At 39.6% G+C, this 19,778-nt stretch overlaps 4 protein-coding genes across 15 annotated transcripts in view; 3 read left to right on the top strand and 1 right to left on the bottom strand.

Annotated features, from left to right (window-relative positions):
• The first annotated feature begins 77 nt into the window (after window positions 1-77).
• Window positions 78-2,873, top strand: tomt (transmembrane O-methyltransferase). Its single transcript, XM_061216464.1, has 4 exons — window positions 78-194; window positions 1,330-1,616; window positions 2,021-2,217; window positions 2,553-2,873. Exons 2-4 carry the CDS (start codon window positions 1,355-1,357, stop codon window positions 2,871-2,873), a joined length of 780 nt encoding a protein of 259 aa, XP_061072448.1. The 5' UTR covers window positions 78-194; window positions 1,330-1,354.
• Window positions 2,874-3,053: 180 nt separating this feature from the next.
• On the bottom strand, window positions 3,054-18,469 carry anapc15 (anaphase promoting complex subunit 15). 12 transcript variants are annotated; one of them, XM_061216600.1, is made up of 5 exons: window positions 18,315-18,469; window positions 5,375-5,498; window positions 5,039-5,092; window positions 4,438-4,575; window positions 3,054-3,642 (listed from the first exon to the last, which is right to left on the bottom strand). In XM_061216600.1, exons 1-5 carry the CDS (start codon window positions 18,416-18,418, stop codon window positions 3,595-3,597), a joined length of 468 nt encoding a protein of 155 aa, XP_061072584.1. In that variant the 5' UTR covers window positions 18,419-18,469; the 3' UTR covers window positions 3,054-3,594. The 12 variants fall into 12 exon arrangements, with proteins under 12 accessions (XP_061072584.1, XP_061072582.1, XP_061072585.1 ...); XM_061216598.1 differs by having other exon boundaries at window positions 5,039-5,098; window positions 18,315-18,465; XM_061216601.1 differs by having other exon boundaries at window positions 5,375-5,495; window positions 18,315-18,461.
• On the top strand, window positions 7,412-15,083 carry folr (folate receptor). The gene is made up of 7 exons (XM_061217569.1): window positions 7,412-7,472; window positions 7,573-7,627; window positions 8,832-8,913; window positions 10,690-10,819; window positions 11,783-11,971; window positions 12,865-13,000; window positions 14,815-15,083. The coding sequence occupies exons 4-7, from the start codon at window positions 10,694-10,696 to the stop codon at window positions 15,081-15,083; spliced, it is 720 nt and encodes a 239-aa protein (XP_061073553.1). The 5' UTR covers window positions 7,412-7,472; window positions 7,573-7,627; window positions 8,832-8,913; window positions 10,690-10,693.
• The window catches only part of inppl1a (inositol polyphosphate phosphatase-like 1a), a 40,405-nt gene continuing 38,788 nt past the window's right edge, over window positions 18,162-19,778 (top strand). Inside the window, exon 1 of the mRNA XM_061216593.1 lies at window positions 18,162-19,531. Coding sequence (XP_061072577.1) covers window positions 19,365-19,531 — 167 coding nt within the window. The 5' untranslated portion in view covers window positions 18,162-19,364. The remainder of the gene's footprint in view (window positions 19,532-19,778) is intronic.

Raw genomic sequence — 19,778 nt, 5'->3', positions numbered from 1 at the left:
ATGATCCTTTGATGCACACACACCCCTCTTTTCTCTGAGTCACCACAGGGGCTCACAATACTCTCAATAATTAATGACACAGTCAGTAGCTGCGTTTGGCTAGCATTTTCTGCATTCAACTTCATTACCCGCACCACAACATAGCTTCAGCTTCTTCCTTGCCAAACAATTTTACCAGAAAGTTTACAGAACAGGTAAGATCAAAGCATCAGCATGGTTTTACAGTGTTTAAAGTAGTTTTAAGTATTTCAATATAATGCATCATTGTTGTTGGAGGGTTTCATGGTGGCATATCCATCTTAAATTCATACCTTAAAGTGTTAGCTCAGCATTGTTCTCCATGCTCATAAATAAGAGAGGCACAAAAGGCTAAAACAGCAGTCCTTACTAAAATTACTACATAGACTACATAGAACCAAAAATGTATGTGCAGTACTGAAGGATTATTTATTCAGATAAGCAGTACCATGAACTGGTGACATGATAAATGAGTAACAGAATTCATTTTACAGTGCCTGCCTAAACTGTCTAGTTGTAAACATCTTATCTTAATGCTTCATTATTGTGTAAGCACAGAAGCTACTGCTTTATTACAGATTAAAGAATGTATGACCAAATGTGTGCTTGTTCCTACTCAAGGTATGCATGATTTAGTATGTTATTTTAGAGCTGCATATTCTTTGTGCCTAAGCCTTAATAATAACCATTTATATTGATGAAACATGGGTACCTGTCCTGTCTGCTTTGGAAGTTTCTGCACAGCTGTTTATACACTAAAAAAGTAAGGCTCCTCTAACTATGACATTTTAACGGATTACGAAACACTTCTTAAGTTCACTCAACTTCAAAACTCCAGTTTTATACACTCTAAAGAAATGTATGGTCATTTTGGTTTTCTGTTGGGAGTAATAAAATGCAATTTATATGTACAAATATTTTAACCTTGTTAACTGAACAGCACAATACAAGTTAATGCAACCAATGGTTACTATGCCATATATTTGTATATATCACCAGAGCTTGGAATTTATAATCAAAAGAACCCACTTAAAAAGTGCATTATAATCGGTTGCTTACAATTTTGTAATTGGATGAGCCTTTTATTTCTCAGTGAAGGATTTCAGACCATTCAGCTACCTTGTGCTTAGGTTATGAAACTATTCACTGTATATGGTGAATGAAAATACGGCACAAAAAGTAGAACATACATCCATAACATCCTTATTCACATGCTGAAAAGCTGCATTTTGACAATACATGAGCCAGTCAGAGTGTTGGGCCTCTTTCGAATCGTGGAATTGTTAGGTGTGCATTTCCCTCTTGTTTCAGTATTCTGCCTTAAAGGAGCAGCAGCATGGTGTCACCCGCCATCGCTCTTGCATTTCTCCCGCTGCTGTTGACCCTGATCATCAGGTACCGCCATTACTTTGTTCTGCTCTACCGAGCGGTACTGGTGCGCATGGTGCATGACTGCCTCACCGGCCTTAGTCGTGAAGAACGGGCATTCCAGTATGTGCTGACCCACGCTACCCCGGGAGACCCTGACAGCATCCTAGACACCTTTGATCACTGGTGCAGCAAAGTAGAGTTCATCAGCAACATCGGTCCAAAGAAAGGTACCTTACACACACTCCACTTCTTTCTAGCTGTCTGTGTCATGGTAATGTCACTGACCTGTAACTGAATGGCATGGTATTATGTTCCAATGGAAATTTCCTGACTTTATTCTCTCTAATATTGAATGAGATTGAATGTTGATATTCAGACAAAAGATTCAGATTTTGAACCTAGATCAAGTCCAGGTAGGAGAGTGATAAAACAGAAAAACATGCCTTTGGAAAACAAGCCGTACAGATCATTCCCCAACAGCAACAGGACAACACCACATAACTAATGGACAGAAATATAGCTCTGAGATCAGCTTTCAGCATGGCTAAAGAGCAAAAGCTACTACTCCAGTCTATTTGCTTTAAGCTTCCAAAACCAGTACTGAGGTCTTATTCTGTGGTCTAATGCTTAGGTAAAGTCCTGGACAGACTACTGAAGGAGAGCTGTCCTCTGACAGTACTGGAGTTGGGTGCACACTGTGGGTACAGCACAATACGCATTGCCCGCTTACTTCCCATTGGTGCCAGGCTCTATTCTGTGGAAATGGATGAACGCAATGCACTCGTGGCTGAGAAAATCATTCGTTTGGCTGGCTTTGACGATGACACGGTGAGACCACTCGTTTGCTATGAATTTCTGTAAGGACGCAGGCAGAATCTGCTTTTCTACACATCTTTGAAAACCCAGAGACGTGTAGAAAAGAGAAATCCAGCTCATGCCAGAATGGTTTTGGGTTTCATCCAGTGACAGGTGCCAAACTATATTCAATTCTGATGTGGGCAAAATTTAAAGTAACCTGATACTAAGTTCAGTTCACCATTCAAATACAATGACATATAATTCCAGCCAATTGCAACCCGAGCAATGCAACCAATTCAACACTCAAAAGCCACAGCTGCCCACGCTGATCACATGCTGAGCTGGACCCTGATCCTCTGTCGCAGGTGGAGCTGATCGTGAAGCCCTCTGACGAGGTCATCCCCAGGCTGCGGGAGGACTTTGGGGTGGAGCGGCTGGACTTTGTGTTCATGGACCACTGGAAGCGCTGCTATCTCCCAGACCTGCAGCTGCTGGAGGGCAGCGGCCTTCTGGGGAAGGGCACGGTCATTCTGGCCGACAACGTGGTGTTCCCCGGGGCGCCCAACTTCCTGCGGCATGTGAAGAGGAGTGGGCTGTACGAGCACCGCGTGCACCGCGCCACGCTGGAGTACATACGGGGCATCCGCGACGGAATGGCCGAGCTCACCTACCTCGGGAACAACTGACCAAATGCCAGGATGTTGCTAGGCGGAGAAAGACTACTTTCCCCCTTGACTACGGTGTCAGCTAATTTCCTGATTCTTTATATGTGTATGTTGCTTTTTTAAGATTCTTCCATATTAGTAAAATAAGTGCTGTGTAAATCAATAAAAATTCAACCCGGAATTTGCGTCGACAGCACAGCATTCTGGTTTAATAGTTTATTATTTTTTTCTTTTCCTCATAAAAACAAAACATACCATTATCAGATAACGTGTGCACTCATAAAAACGAGGACCAGTACAAAAGGTTGTGTGTGGGGTCAGACGAGTTTCTGTTTGCATGTGTCAGAATGCACACCTCTTTCACATGACTAAGAACAAAGACAGCCAGCGTCTCTAATGCAACAGGAGGATTGTGTTTGGGTTCCCAGCAGATGTCCTTGACAAGCAAGGGCACAGCAATTTAGACCAAATACAGGAAACTAGACCAAACAGGAGAACCACGGTCTGGTTATCACAGGAAAACAGTGCAACTGGTACCCGCCTGTGTCACAAAGATTTTACTGCCATCATTACACAAATTAGGGAGAAGTTATGCCACTCACATGCAGTAAAATTTCACAACCTAACAGGTCATGTGCTTCACTGGGACACATCGACATGTACTCAGATTTTAAGAGTTTAAGTTTTTTCCAACAGCAATAACTTCAACAGCAGACTGTCCACCCTCATTACAGGCTTTTCTCTAGATCATCCACTGATCCTGGTCCTGGTCAGCACCTTCCATGTCCACCTGTGGTTCACAGACAGTAATAGAGGAATTATACAATGACTACAAAACTTCCTACATTTCCATTCAATAGCAAGGTTTTCGCCTTGAGAGGCATCACATCGGTGCAAAATCAGGTAATAGAATATCAAACTCCTTCCTCGCCCTTCTGTGCCTAAGAGAATTTCTTTCCAAATCCACTTCTATGGGAGAGGGCTACTGACAAACTGCTTCTGATTTAGTCAGACTGCATATCAGCCCAGTGTCCCATGACACTGGGCTGAACCTAGTAAAAGGCTGAAGGGCGATATTCAGCATGCAGACCTTTAGACAGACCTTATTCCGAGGCAAAGCTGAGCACAGATGAAAGCAGGTAATAAGATCATCCAAAAGCAAGAATTACATAGTCACGTTTATTAGCTGCAGAAGACAGAAAATGTTGTGTCCAGGGAATGGCCTTTGTAACACCTGACAATGGGTGTACAGGGTACAGGGTCGGAAAGCACAGCTGTGGTAGTTAGCTGTCACAACCTCAAATACAGCGAAAAAAGCTGAATGCTTAGTGGAAACGGGACTCGTTTACAAATGAGAAAGTGCTCGTTTGATCAATGTTAAAAAAATAAAAAATAAAAAAACCCTGACCTACCCGTCTACCTGTTCAGTTCTGACACCCAGCATGAAATGCCAATAGCCACCACAAAACACATAGGACTACAGAAAGGACACTTTGACAGATTGATTGTAACAAACACTCATACACAAAGGAAGAAACCTTTGGAGTAAAGCAAAAGCTCCCGCATTGCCTTTTCCGTTTCTCACCTCATTTATCTCTCCATCATCAGGCGATTCGTTGTAGTCGTTCATCTCGTCCATGTCCTGCATGTCTTCATCGTCCTCAGAGTCCTCTTCACTATCTTCCTCATCTTCATCATCCTCCTCCTCTTCCTCTTCAAATGTCTGCAGAAACCAAGCCACAAATGTTAGGCAATGGGGTAACCTCACTTGCTTTTGAGTGTCTAGGCTAGTTCTTCACCAGATTAACATAACAATGGAGAGAACAGGCCATTCAGCCCAGCAATGCTCACCTTTTCCTACCAGTAAAGTGTACCTACTGCTTAGTTTGCCTAGCAGCTAAATAGTATCTACCACTGTATCAAGCCTGGGCTTGAGAATCCCCAGTGTTTCTGCCTCCTATACATGTCCTGGCAAGCTATTCCACACAGCGCCCACAGTGTTTGTGAAAAAAGTGTGCCTTTAGTTCACTTTGTTAATCCCTTAAATGAATTGAAAAGATGCACTCAAATGCTTTAGAGTCCCTCTTGATTAAACTGAAATCCTTACAATGGAGCTATAAAACATCTTATTTCAAAAATAACCCTGCACACCGTGAACTGCAAAAGAGTGAAACCAAAATGCATACCTCAAAGATAGGCTTCCCAATAGGCATCAGGTTGTTGTCTTTCTCAGCAATACTCTGTAACTATGTGAAAATGTAAGGTTATCAGATATTGAGTGACAAAAAAATATGACAAGAAATATGCAGCAAACAAAGCAGACTTGAACGAACTTGACATACATCAAGCTTTAACATTCCATTTTTAAAAACATTTTCAACTATTTTAATGTTCAGCTGCTTATACAATAGTCAGTTGAGAAAATGTTTTAATGACACACAAGTATTTATTTTAATGTTTTGTCAGCTGTAAAATAGTATTGTGGCAAAGAGGACAGTTAATCAAATAGCGAGTAGACGCACCCAGGTGTGGTGTTGCTGCTCCTGCTGTTGAAGTTCTGTCTCGTCCACACAAGGCCGGTCTAAATTAAACCACAGAGACTCCGTCATCCGAGGGAATAAGGATGGAAAGAGAGTCGACATTCTGCTGGAAGAGGAATAAGAATTCTTATGTTCTAGAGTAACAGTGATTGGATACTTTGAGTGAGTGGATATTTGCATTAACGAGCTGGTGTACCTGCCTACCTAATAAAGTGATCACTGGGTGGTCTAAAAGGACCATACTGTGCTCGTCTCTAAATAAGAATTAACAACGTTGGAATTTTACCCGAACCAGCCAGCGTTAACTTTAGCTAAGTTACTTACGTTAAGCTTGCAAGGTAACATCACCAACAGCGAAACATTACGTTTCGCTTTCTCAAAAGGTAATGGTTCACATGTATATAAAAAAAAAAAAACTATCGTTGCTTAACAAACACCTAACTTTAGGTAGTCACCTGGCTGACTGACAGTAACGTAGACTCACGGTGTCGCTTCCAACCAGAAGTTATCTTTTCAATGGTGGTTTTTCTCCCGAGGAATGTAATTTTTGATTATAGTTGTTTACTGGCGATCCCAGATACTAAAACGGTATGACTTATGTGAATTGGACCAATAATTATAGAGACAACGATGTTCCGAACAATCAGTTATGCAGATTAATGAACATTAATACTATCTATATAAAACTATGTCTGTACGTGCGTGAACCATTTTGAAGCAACACTTTTGGCATAGCCTGTCCAGTTAATAGAGCAACAGCTTTCAAACCACACTGTCACAGGGGAGCATCATTACCTTGTAATATCACATTTTTATTAAAACGCACACACAAAAACCAAAGCTGATTTGTCGTCATTTCTTATTTATTCGTCATGAAGTTGCAATGTTCGGAACGTCGTGAGCTAACTTGGTGTTCGGAACACTGTGAGTTTACGTTAGCTAAGTTAACACAATAACGTTTCCACGTCAACACAACGTTGTTATTATCCACTGCTAGCTAGTGCTAGCTGTTTACATTGCGATCCTGTTCAAATAACATATTTACATAGCTAGTGATCCAGTCACTTATTCATGGCACACAACCGGCAAAATAAATGTATTCAACACTGCAGATGACATACAAACCGTGATCTTGCTTGCCTAAGCGAAAACGCGAATTTTCCACCGAAAATTCAAATTATAACAAACCGGAAGCGTACGTTCTGGTTATTATTCCGCCAAGAAAAAGGTCCAACGTATTTGGTTCCATAATAGACGCGGCACCTGGCCCAGTAATGGTGGTGGCAATGGTGCGTTCACGTATATCGTTGGAACTATACTGTTGAATATTTATAATAAATACATTTGTGGTGGTTTATGAAGATTTTTGTGGCCTATAAAGAACACAATCATTCTTGTAATTTTCTCAGTAATCTCAGTAATTTTATTTGCAGTTATCATTTAGGGCTATGTAATTCAAGTACAAATGGGAAAACCGATGCAAGTTAATAATAAAAGTACTGCCATGCAACGGCAAACAACCCAGGATAATATTTAAAATATGACTCTCAGGGGCAGTTTCACAGAGACAAATTAAGCCTAATCCCAGACTAAATTATATTTTGAATAGATATTTTCCATACAAAAGTCAGTTTTGTCCAGGACAAAGCTTAACTGTGTCTGATACTGACACTTGACGTTTTTTGAATGCAAATAAAAGTTGTTATATAGAATTAAAATACAGTATAGAACTGTTAGGAAGCCTGACCAGAGTGGCAAGAAGTTCGGTAGGAGGCAGACGACAGAGACTTGTCCCGGCATCACAAGAGGTGTTTTATTTACAAAAACAAGTGACACGGCTACATGTGCAACCAAATATATATATATATATAAAACAAAAAAAAAAGAAATTAAAAAGTAACATGGCTTAACTGAACAAACTTCAAATCATAATAACAGAACCTAACACCGTCACATGTACCCAGCTACATACCAACGTCCCACCTCCCCAGCTGCTAAACAGCAACTCCTTAAATAGGCCTTCAATCAACCCCAAACCCAGACAATCTAGGTTATACCAATCCCGCAGGTGTCTGCACAGGTAAGTGATACAATTGTTAACCATTCCTTGTCCTCATTTAGCCCAACCGAAACCGTTCACATGGCTTACTATATAACATATATCTGTATCTGTCACCTAGGATACAAATACAGGAAGTGTTTGGCTGCTTCCTCCTTTTGCCTCTAGACCACATGGTGAGTATGTTAGGATTGGAAACAAAGAAGACTGTAATTAACTTATGAAACATAGAACTAACCCAATAAACAATTAACTAAACTTATAATACTTGTCAGTATTTTCCTTTACCCAGAGATGCTGATGTTATGTGAACTGTAATGAAACATAATGCAAATAAGTGATGGAATTCTGGCTAACAAACAATTCAAATGAACAAAACAATATGGCAATGATGATGGCAATGGGGACAAATGGTGTGTTCTCACCTACTTTGTCACAAAAACAATGAATATTTACATTTTAAAATGGCCATCAACCAAAGTGTACTCTTAAAAAGAAACATACATACAAATACATTTTAAAATTTCTGTTAAATTATATACACTCTGTGACCACTTAGACCTTAGGTAGACCTGTACACTAGCTTGTTCATGCAAATATTTTATCAGCCAATCCTGTGGCAGCAACTAAATGCATAAAAGCATCCAGACATGGTCAAGAGATTCAGCTGTTTTTCAAAACAAAATATTAGAATGAGGAAGAAATGTGATCTAAGTGACTATGGAATGATTATTGCGACTAAGTGATTGTGGAATGAGAGAGAATGGTGTGAAAAACAAAAAACATCCAGTGAGCAGCAGTTCTGCATGCAAAAACACCTTGTTAATAAGAGAGTTCAGAGGAAAAGGGCCTGACTGGTCAAAGCTGACAGGGAGGTGACAGTAATGCAAATAACCACACATTACAATAGTGGTATGCAGAGCATCTCTTAACACACAATGTGTCAAACCTCTAAATGGATAGGATACAGCAGCAGAATACTTAATCAGTCTAAATATAGGTCTAATAAAGTATAAATACACTCAGTGAACACTTTATTGTAAATGTAAATGAGCGTATCTTTTTTGCCAGGTTCCTTCTTATCAGCATGAAGTCATAGCAAGGCCAACAAGCTTATTACACACATAATAAAACAGCTTGACATTCCCTTTGTTGGCAGAAAGACCTTGCATAAAATTATCTCTGCCCAACCCTTGTGAGACTTTGCTCTCTTAGAACACATTTAAATATGATTCTCTTGCCTTTCCCATACTAAGAAGTGGGAATTTCTCTGAGTTTCTGGTGGTAGCTACTCACCACCATGTGATTACTTTTCTTTTCAAAACATTTTGAACCTGCAGTGAGATATTGCATTTAATGGGAGTATTGTTATATTTTTAGCTGTATTTATCGGACACAACAAGAAGCCCCATAGAAGACTATTATTTTAGAAGACTACTATTCAAAGGATCTAAGGAAGAAGGTATGGTTTTTATATTTTAATCATTATAAAATGTTAAAAATTCCAGATGTTACCATGCCATAGTGTGAAAAAGCAACACCATAATGCAGCATATTCAGAGTATATACATCCTGTACATATTTTTGATATGTAAATTTAACATGGCAAATGTTTGATTTCGACAAGACAATTGAAGCCAGTGTGTATTTTCCATGTATGCTATGTACATGTGCATTTCATACTTTTGGGTTACAAATGAAAGAGGACTTTGAGGTTTTACAAGATACAAGAGCTTGAACTTCACATATACAGTCCCCTCCAAAAGTATTGGAACAGCAAGGTCAATTCCTCTGTTTTTGAAATACAACTGAAGACAATTGACTTTGAGGTCAAAAGATGTACATTAGATGACAGATCCAAATTTCAGCTTTTATTTCCTGGTATTTTTATCTAGATTTATTAAACAACTTAGAACATTTCACGATGTATCCGACCACCCAATTTTTAGGTGAGCAAAAGTATTGGAACATGTGACTGACAGGGGTTTCTTGTTGCCCAGATGTGTCCTGTTAGATTGATTGGTTAAACAATAAATAGTTCTGAATGTGTACTCTTGGTTTTAGCCTTGTGTTTTGCCTGTGAAGACTACATTTGTGTTAGAAAAGATAAACCAATATGAAGACCAGAGAGCTGTCTCTGGGAGAAAAACACGCCATCTTAAAGCTTAGAAAATACTTTTCTTTCATTGGGAATAGCTTGTTCAACAACTAGGAATGTCCTGAAAAAGAAAGGAACAGCTGACATACAGAGCAACACACATCAAACAGGTTGACCAAGGAGAACAACAGCAGTGGATGACAGAAACATTGTGAGAGCTGTGAAGAAAAACCCCAAAACATCAGTCAGTGACATCACAAATAATCTCCACAGTGCAGGGGTGAAGGTATCTCAATTAGCCGTTTGAAGCCTGGAAAAACATCACAAAAGAAGAATGCAACTGTTTTTTGTGTGCTGGTTTTTGTTCCAACCAATTAACTTAGTTTTACAACTGTAGCACAGTAAAATCCTTAGCAAATGTCAGATCAAGCTGTAATTGAGCCAATTAAATAATTAAGAGCAGAAGTTGGCGAAAAATCGTGAAACGGATCGGCTCTCGTTGTGCACCCCTGCTCTTGAAACAGTTGTGTGTGAAGTGTAAGACATTTTAAACAATAAAACCATAAGTGTACCACAGCTACATGTTTAAAACACACTAGCACTCCAGCATTCAATTCCCTGTGGTATTTGCATTCTTAAAATGACTGTAAAAGTAAATATGTGAATGACTTAAAAAATGGAATGGCTTTATTATGGTATGTATCAAGCATCAGCAAAATTAGATAAATCAAATGCATTGCAAAGTCTACTGATATCAGTGTAAACATTTCCATCATTCTTATGTGGGGATTGAATGGGTGGGGTTTGGCGCATAGCTAAAACATTACATTTGGCTATGCATAGTAGCTATGAGATTGGCATCTGGCATCTCAATATTAAGTGTCATTTACTTTCATTTACATAAATAAAAGTAGTTTAACACATCTAGGTGTAAATACCAGGGAATAAAAGCTGAAATTCTGAACTCTTGTCTTGTGTTCATCTTTTTATCTCAACCCAACATTTATTCAGTGTATTGCAAAAACAAAGGAATTGGCCATGCTGTTCCAATACTTTCGGAGGGGTCTGTAGTACGTGAAATGGGCAAAAATCTGTTTTTCTTCTTTCAGTCTGACTGATCTCTCACCCTTTGTCCTACAGAACCATGTTAACTCGAACCTTCATGTTGGCCTTGGTGTCTGTGGCAGCATCTCAGGACATGCTGAACATGTGTATGGATGGCAAGCATCACAAGACATACCCGGGTCCAGAGGGAAAGCTGTTTCAGCAGGTATGAGAAACATGCAAACAACAACTTCATTGTTGTATTTCTGTTTTTGCCTGGATACAGATCATTGTAGCTATGGCTGGTACGATTAAAAACACAATGGAGCCACTACACTGGACAAATTCCCTTTAAAATTTGATGACAATATCATCAGAAATGAGCATTCTCCATTGTTTTTTCTAAGCTATGTCGTGGCAGTTTTCCAAAAAGGAAATTTGGAGACTCCAAAAGGATACATGGAAACTAAATGATATTATGGCTTTCATGAGATGTAAAATATTTTTAAAAATGAACATGAACATTATTTGAACATCATTGTCCTTGTGAGGGTATTAGTGATATTCACTCACCAAGCACTTTATTAGGTATTTATTATACTTCTACTTCTGCAGCCTATATAATGCATTGTCTGTTCAGAGATGCTCTTCTGCATTACACTGTCTCTCTCTCTCTGACATCTCATTAACAAGGCGTTTCTGGTCACAGAACTGCTGCTCACTGGATTTATTTTTGTTTTTTTGCACCATTCTCTGCAAACTCTAGAGACTAGTGTGCATGAAAATCCCAAGAGATCAGCAGTTTCTGAGATACTCAAACCACCCTGTCTGCCACCAACAATCATTCCATGGTCAAAGTCACTTAGATCACATTTCTTCCTGATTCTGATGGTTGACGTGAACATTAAATGAAGCTCCTGACCCATATCTACTTGATTGTATGGCACACAATTGGCTGATATAGCATAAATAGCATAAATAAGTTGGTGTAATAATGTAAAAATGTTCCTAATAAAGTGTGACTTGTAGGTGGTGACTGTAGCATCTTAAAATTGACCTATCCAGCCAAAATCATTCTTTTCTCCTGTGGTGCCTACCTTTAATAGGCTTGAGAGATATAAAGAAAACATGTAATGTCTAGAAGATTATTGCTGCTGATGTCTTCCCTTGAATTTGCTGTGGTCTTAAGTGCTCTCCTTGGAAAAAAAATGCCTGTTGCATGGCCAACACCACTGAGGAGGCCCACAACGACATGTCCTACTTGTACAACTTCAACTGGAACCACTGCGGGGTCATGTCAAATGCCTGCAAGCAACACTTCATCCAGGACACCTGCTTCTATGAGTGCTCCCCTCACCTGGGGCCCTGGATTCAACCAGTAAGCTGCAGAGATGCCAGTTGATTTCAGTATCGTAAGCCAATGATATCATCTTGTCAGCTTTATTGGTAATATAACCACTTTGCTGTGTACATAGCTGCTGTCTGTAGTAACCATATTAATTAAAAATAATAAGCAAGTGTATAGCAGGCTTCCAAATGGCTCTGCCAGGTAAGGAGCTCAACACGTGTGCTGGCTGAGTCCAATAACACCGTCATCACAATTTTCTAAATGTGTTTATGGAGCAAACAAGCTGAGCAAAAGTCAAAATAGCTAATTTTCCATATGTAAAATCATTGTCGTCTGCTGAACAAAACCAATCTTGACTAGCCAACCAACTGATTTATGTTATGCTCAAGATTAGATGATTATTCCACTAGGTGGCAATGTAAAATAGAAAATGTATGCGCTGGTATGGACAAACTCATAACATCCTCTGGTTCACAGTAAATGAGAAATTATAACAAAGTACAAACAAACTACAAAATAATAATACATATTTTAAATCAAATTACTAATCGGTTCAACTTCCATTAATATACTATAGCGTATATAATATATTAATATTTGCTTAAATTTGACTTAATGCTATAATAAATTATACCTGCTGTCGGTAAGTCAAATAACCAAAACTCCATCCCGTGTTTTTATTTGTCCAAATAGTTTCTACTTTAAATCGTTAACTTCAGTGGTATTTTGCATTATCCATATTCATTAATGCTTGTTTATTTATTTCATCATTCACTTTAAACTTTTAGAGGTCAAATACTATATGCAAAAAAGAAGTAAGCATAAAAGACCTAACTTGGAACAATAATTTCCTGCACACAATGATGCTCAGCAGTCTGATCCAATGTAATACTACACTGCTACTTTCTCGCCTCTGTCCTCAGGTGGACTCAACGTGGCGAAAGGAAAGGATTCTGAATGTGCCACTTTGCAAGGAGGACTGTGAAACATGGTGGGAAGACTGCAAGAATGATTTCACCTGCAAGGAGAACTGGCATCAGGGCTGGAACTGGACCTCAGGTCTGTTACTAGAGCTACATGCTATGTGAATGAGGGCAGCTACACACTAACATTTAATTATGGACATGGAATATACTAAAAATACAATTAAATAAAATATATTAAAAAAATATACCACAATGTCACACCATCATGCCAAATAGTGTTGAAGTTCACATATAATTAAATGTATTACACTGTTGTGAAATACATTTATTAGATTTTTCTGCAATATGTTGAAAATAGCTAAACGATATTTTGCGAGTTGTATCCATGCATCAATGTACATGCACTTTATTAGGAACACCTACACCTACTGAGTGCACCTACTTATCCTTCTTATTCATGCAATCATCTAATCAGCTAATCGCGTGGCAGCAGTGCAAATACATAAGATCATTCACATATGGGTCAGGAGCTTCAGTTAATGTTCACATCAACCATCAGAATGGGGAAAAATGTGATCTCAGTGATCTCGACCATGGCATGATTGTTGGCGCCAGAGGGGCTGCTTTGAGTATTTCTGTAACTGCTGATCTACTGGGATTTTCACACACAACAGTCTCTAGAGTTAAATCAGAATGGTGCTAAAAACTAAAAACATCCAGTGGGCTACAGTTCTGTGGACGGAAATGCATTGATGAGAGAGGTCAATGGAGAATGGCCAGACTGGTTCGAGCTAACAGTAATGCTACGGTAACTCAGATAACCACTATGTACAACTGTGTTAAGCAGAAAAGCATCTCAGAATGCACAAAAACCTCGAGGCAGATGGGCTACAACAGCAGAAGACCACGTTGGGTTTTACTTCTGTCAGCCAAGAACAGAAAGCTGAGGCTGTAGTGGGCACAGGCTCACCAAAACTAGACAGTTGAAGAATGGAAAAAGGTAGCCTCTCTTGTAGAATCTCTTGCTGAGGCATATAGATGGTAGGGTCAGAATTCGGTGCCAACAGCATGAATCCATGGACCCACCATTCAGGCTGGTGGCAGTGGTGTAATGGTATGGGGAATGTTTTCTTGGCCCACTTTGGGCCTGTTAATACCAACCAATCATCGCTTGAATGCCACAGCCTATTTGAGTATTGTTGCTGGCCATGTGCATCCCTCCATGGCCACAATGTAGCCATCTTCTAGTGGATACTTCCAGCATAATAATTTACCATGCCACAAAGCAACTGGTTTCATGAACATGACAATGAGTTCAATATTCTTCAGTGACCTTCCCAGTCACAGGATCTGAATCCAATAGAATACCTTTGGGATGTGGTAGAACGGGAGATTTGCAGCATGAATGTGCAGCTGTCAAATCTGCAGAAATTGCATGATGCAATCATGTCAACATGAAACAGAATCTCAAAGGAATGTGCTCAACATCTTGTGAAATCCATGCCACAAAGGCTATTTTGAGAGCAAAGGGAGGCCCTACCCAGTTTTAGTGTGCCTAATAAAGTGCTCAGTGAGTGTATATAATTGTACACATAATTTCAACCGAAAATATTTCTATATATTGCAATTGCATGCTTTTCCATTAGTCATCATTTAATCTGGGACACTGCCAGAAACAAATGCTACTGTTCCCACACACGTATGCTAATTTGAAAGACACATTTTATGATGTTTATCCTATAGGTTTGGCTTCATACATGCGGTTTCCTTATGCGCATGTGACTAGGGTGTCCCTTGTGAAAAAAAAAAACAGCCTTGTCATTGATCATTTAAGCACAAGGGGCATGTTGTGTTATCCTTCCCCAATATAAAATGATGAATAGGCAGATACCATAACTGAATTCCTAAAACACAAAAGAATGAATTGTGGTTTTATACCATCCTCAGGTTATAACGAATGCCCCACAGGGGCGAAGTGCCAGAATTTCACCGAGATTTTCCCCACCGCCCAGAGCATGTGTGAGAAGATCTGGTCCAACTCCTACAAGTACACCACCTACAACAAAAACAGCAGCAAGTGCATGCAGATGTGGTTTCCCGAGGGCCCAAACCCCAACAAAAAGGTGGCGGAGCACTACCTGAACAAGGCCCCCTCACCTGGCATAACAGCATCCCTTTTCTTCCTTTCAGCCATACTCTCAGCGCTATTGCTCTAAATAAAGTCCAGAAAGTGTCACTGAACAAGATTCTCCTTTCTATTGCACAATTACACTCTCAATTACAGTGCATAGAACTGAAATAGGCCCAATTTGCTTTGAGCCATGTACCTTTACTAATTTCAGAATCTACAGAAAGTAGAAAAGAAAGTTAAATTAACCGCAGTATGATACAATATATTTTCAATTAATCAAATTGGACTTCTCTTTCCACGTATATGTTCTAATCAACAATCCATTTTTATTTTTCCTCTCTTGTTTATGTTTAAATATACAGCCCCCTCCGAAAGTATTGGAACAGCAAGGCCAATTCCTTTGCTTTTGCAATACACTGAATACATTTGTGTTTGAGATAAAAAGATGAACACGAGACAAGAGTTCAGAATTTCAGCTTTAATTTCCTGGTATTTACACCTAAATGTGTTAAACTACTCAGAACATAGCACCTTTGGTATCAGACAACACATTTCATGTGAGCAAAAGTATTAGAACAGAGAGTGCTTAAGTAAATGAAAGTAAATAACACTTAATATTTGGTAGAATGTCCCTTGCTTGCAACTGCATCAAGCCTGAGACCCATCACTAAACTGTTGCATTCTTCTTTTGTAATGCTTTTCCAGGCTTTTACCGCAGCCTTTCAGTTGTTGTTTGTTTCGGGGGGTTAAAGGTTTTCCCTTTAAACTCATCTTCAGGAGGTGAAATGCATGCTCATTGGGTTACGTCTGGGTCTGGTGATTGATTTGGCCAGTCTAAAACCTTCCAGTTTTTCTCCCTAATGAAGTTTCTCATTGTGTTGGCAGCATTTTGGGTCAATTTCTTACTCATGATGAAGCTCCAACCAATTACTTTTTACGAATTTCTCCGTAATTTGACAGACAGAATGTTTTTGTTGACTTCTGAATTCATCTTGCAGTTAACATCATGAGTTACATCATCAATAAAGATTAGTGAACCTACTCCAGAAGCAGCCATGCAAGCTCAAGCCATGACACTTCCTCCACCGTGCTTCACAGATGAGCTTGTATGTTTTGGATCATGAGCAGATCCCTTCTTTCTCCACACTTTGGCCTTTCCATCACTTTGGTAGTTCATGTCAGTCATATCAGTCAGTGAAACTTTGTTCCAGAACTTTTGAGGCTCATCTCTGTACTTCTTTGCAAATTGTAACCTCGACTTCTGATTCTTACTACTGATGAGTAGTCTTGTGGTACAGCCTCTATATTGCAATCAATTGTCATGTTACTTTTTAAATGTTTTAATTAGTTGCTAATCTCAGGTACTGGTGAAGAATGAGGATCATCTCTAGTTGTTGGAGTTGCAAACTCACACTGACCTTGTGATGCTAGACACTCAGACATTTGGGATGGATAATCAATACACTCAGTGTCCTATAGATGAAACATTTGGGGAACTTGATAAACAAGCAGCATATAATTAGTGTGTACCAGGTCAGGGAGCTACGTTTGCTAAATGTGTTGCATTAAAAAGGTTTCATGACACTCATGCATCTACTGACAAATCGTATGGCCACAGTAGCAGTGGTTTAAGTGGTCTGCTACCATGATCTAGGCTGTCCTGCTCTAAAAAAAGGTCCTGCTTACTGTCATAACCAGAGACACAGAAACATATAAGTGGCCTCTGTCCTTCCTGCTTGGTCTCAGTTTCTTGATATTATTTTTTATTAGGAAAACACACATTTACTTCAGCCATGCATTCATTATTACATAAAAATGTACTGCCTGAATGTAGGACTGCATGATGTGCGCTTATCTGAACTTACAAAAAAGAATTATTCAGTGATCAAAAACAGTACCACCAAACCAGAGAAATAAATAAATAAATTAGAGGCTTCCTTGCTGTAAAGAGGCCTATTCCCTCTCTGCATAATTACAAGGTTCAGGTCTTGACTGAGGCTGAGATTTTTGTGGCGAAAGACAAACCAGAAGGCACACACAGACCGCCCCCTCCTCACTCCAGGACAAAATATAGTTTCCAAGAATCCAAATGAAGCCATTTCCATATTCCACAATCAGCAATGTTTGCTCCTCCATTCTTCCTCACTTGCTCTTTGTTAGGTTTCACTTAAAAGCTGACTGGCTTTGTTCATGAGAAAATGGTGCAGTTTGACTCATTCCCATAATACCATCATCCGGTCCAGGAAAGTACTGCACCTCTATCTGTGACCTGAAACAAGGTGGAAGTGGCAAACTGTGATGAGTGGTGAGGCAGGCATTACCTCTAACCAGGGATCTGAGAGTATACAGCCAAATATTCAGCACTAAAACCACCAGGGTAAAATTATACAGACCACAGTGGGCCCAGCCATTGTGAATCAGGTCTGTGTGAATGCAAACTAGAAAAATGACAGCCTGTTCTGGAGTGTGTATATTATTAGCTGTCCTTCCTTTGTTGCTTGACTTGATCTCTGCATTTATCCTTGGGGGCCATGTCAAAAATAATATTGCCTCACTCCTTTGGCACATGGTCTTGTGTTATCCACTGGCATTTCCTCTTATGCTCTGATGTGCAGTGTTTCCATATGTCAGTAACTTGCTTCCAGTTTCCACATACCCCAAAGACTTTGATTGTGCAGGAGTTCCCCACAATTAAATTACTTCTTGACACTGCCTAACCACATTTTTTTTAGAAGATGCTCCTTAAACATGAATAGGCCTGCTCTAAACTGCAACTCAGGCTGGCTGATGAAAACAAATCTTTGTGCACTTTCTAAGCAAAATTAGCAAGATCCAAATTGTGTCATGTTTATAGATAATATTAATGTAATGGAAACAAACTTTCCCTTGTGCTGTAATTCTCTCATTCTTCTTTATTTAGACGGGTCATGTCATTTTGATAATGTACCCAGTCATGCCGACTCACAAAAGGCATAAAATATATGAAAATGACATGAAACAATAATTTCTGTATGTAAAATTGGCAATATCTATCAAACAGCGCTAAAATAGCCACTATGCCTACATAGCCGGATAACCTGGCGCTAATTGCACAGACGGTGAAACTGAGCAAATGAACAGGAAGTTTTCGTAGCAAGTTTTTTTTTTTTTTGAAGTAGCCTACTATGACTGGAACTATTCAAATCGACTGGATATGGCAGGGAAGCGATGTTATTCCAATGCTGCGAATAAAGAACTCCTTTAACCAAGCGCTTCCAAAGCATGAATATAGGTTCAATACCGACACAAAATTATTTGAAAGGGAATGCTAACTTACTGGAAGTAAAAGAACGCTTTCTTTAGACAATCGCCACTCGGCACACAGCGATGACGGGACTTGGGCGAAGAGGAGATTGAATCGTGAGGAAGATGGACGAGCATCGGACGGATGTTTTATGCATAGATCTCGCTAGCTAGTTAACTGAGAAGTGAATTTATTCACGCAAAACTCCTAGCTAGCTACGTACTTTTATTGGGCGTTCGCGGAGAACTGTTGAAACTCCTAGAACTCACTGTAGTTTATTTGAAACCAGGATAAAGGGAGGGGTAAACTAACACTAATCGTTAAGGAAATAGTAGGATTATCGCTGTTTGGAATTATGTTGGTACACCAAATGTAGCTTCAAATTAAATTAACGTTAAATCGTTTTGGTTGCTAATATGCCCAGTAGTAATCGTGGCCAATCAGAAAGTCAAGTAGGCTAGCTAACTAACGGTAGCGACTTAATGTTAAGAACGCTGTCTGTAGCTAGCTAAGTAAATAACGACGGCCTTTAAACTTTCAACAGTTTGGGGATTTGTTGTAGAGATAGGTAAAATGTGTGATAAATATCGTAAATGCGATAGCTAACATAACGACAGCTTGCTAAACAATAGGAAATACCGTGCGCGCAACTAAATATGCTAGCTAGCTGTCTTAAGTGAGCGTTAGCGATTCAATCCTAGAAATTTCACTATCTTAAGCGGGTTGCCATTACTAGCTAACTACCTATCAACGTTCCCTCGAGAAATTAATATGTTTAGTTACCTATAGCTCGCTAACTACAACGCTCCAACTTTCACACTGTATTTAACGTTACATATATTTATTTCCGTGGGAGAGGGAACAGTAGGTTATTAATGGCAGACTTTCAGGAACTGTTGCAACAACAACCTAAAAAGTTTTAGCTTGTCATTTAGGAATTTTTCAAAACGGCCAGCTTGCTAACAACTAGGTAGTTCATCGACACTTGTACAGCTGGATAGCTATATACTTTACTGCAAGAAGTTAGCTAGCTATATTGATTACAGCTAGCTACCTAGCTAGTAATTGATTTTTGGCACTGCGATGGCTGGCGGTGGAGTCTCCCCCTTGGGTGGCGCGCCTCCATTGTGGTATCACCGGGATCTGAGTCGCGCTGCTGCGGAGGAGCTGCTGGCTCGGGCCGGCCGAGATGGGAGTTTCCTGGTCCGAGACAGCGAGAGTGTGAGCGGTGCTTACGCCCTTTGCGTTCTGTAAGTCCAGTTGTTTTTCTTGCTTTCTGAATGTAAAAAGTCCCAGTGTTTCCTTACCACAATATTAGTTAATAAGTGCTTGCATTCACTCAGCACTGTAGGCTTCACTTGGTAAGTGAAGTTTTTGTGTGGTTTTGTTTCACATAAAGTTTGCTAATTCACTTTTAATAAATGTCTGGGGCATCATCTCCGAGGCTTTATACCGACCATCAATGTTTTATACCGATCATCAATGTTAACGTTACTC

This window comes from Conger conger, chromosome 13 (genome assembly GCF_963514075.1).
Source record: "Conger conger chromosome 13, fConCon1.1, whole genome shotgun sequence".
In the NCBI taxonomy this organism is placed as follows: domain Eukaryota; kingdom Metazoa; phylum Chordata; class Actinopteri; order Anguilliformes; family Congridae; genus Conger; species Conger conger.
Note: the sequence above shows the minus strand (reverse complement) of the source record. Positions and strands in the feature narration are given on the sequence as shown.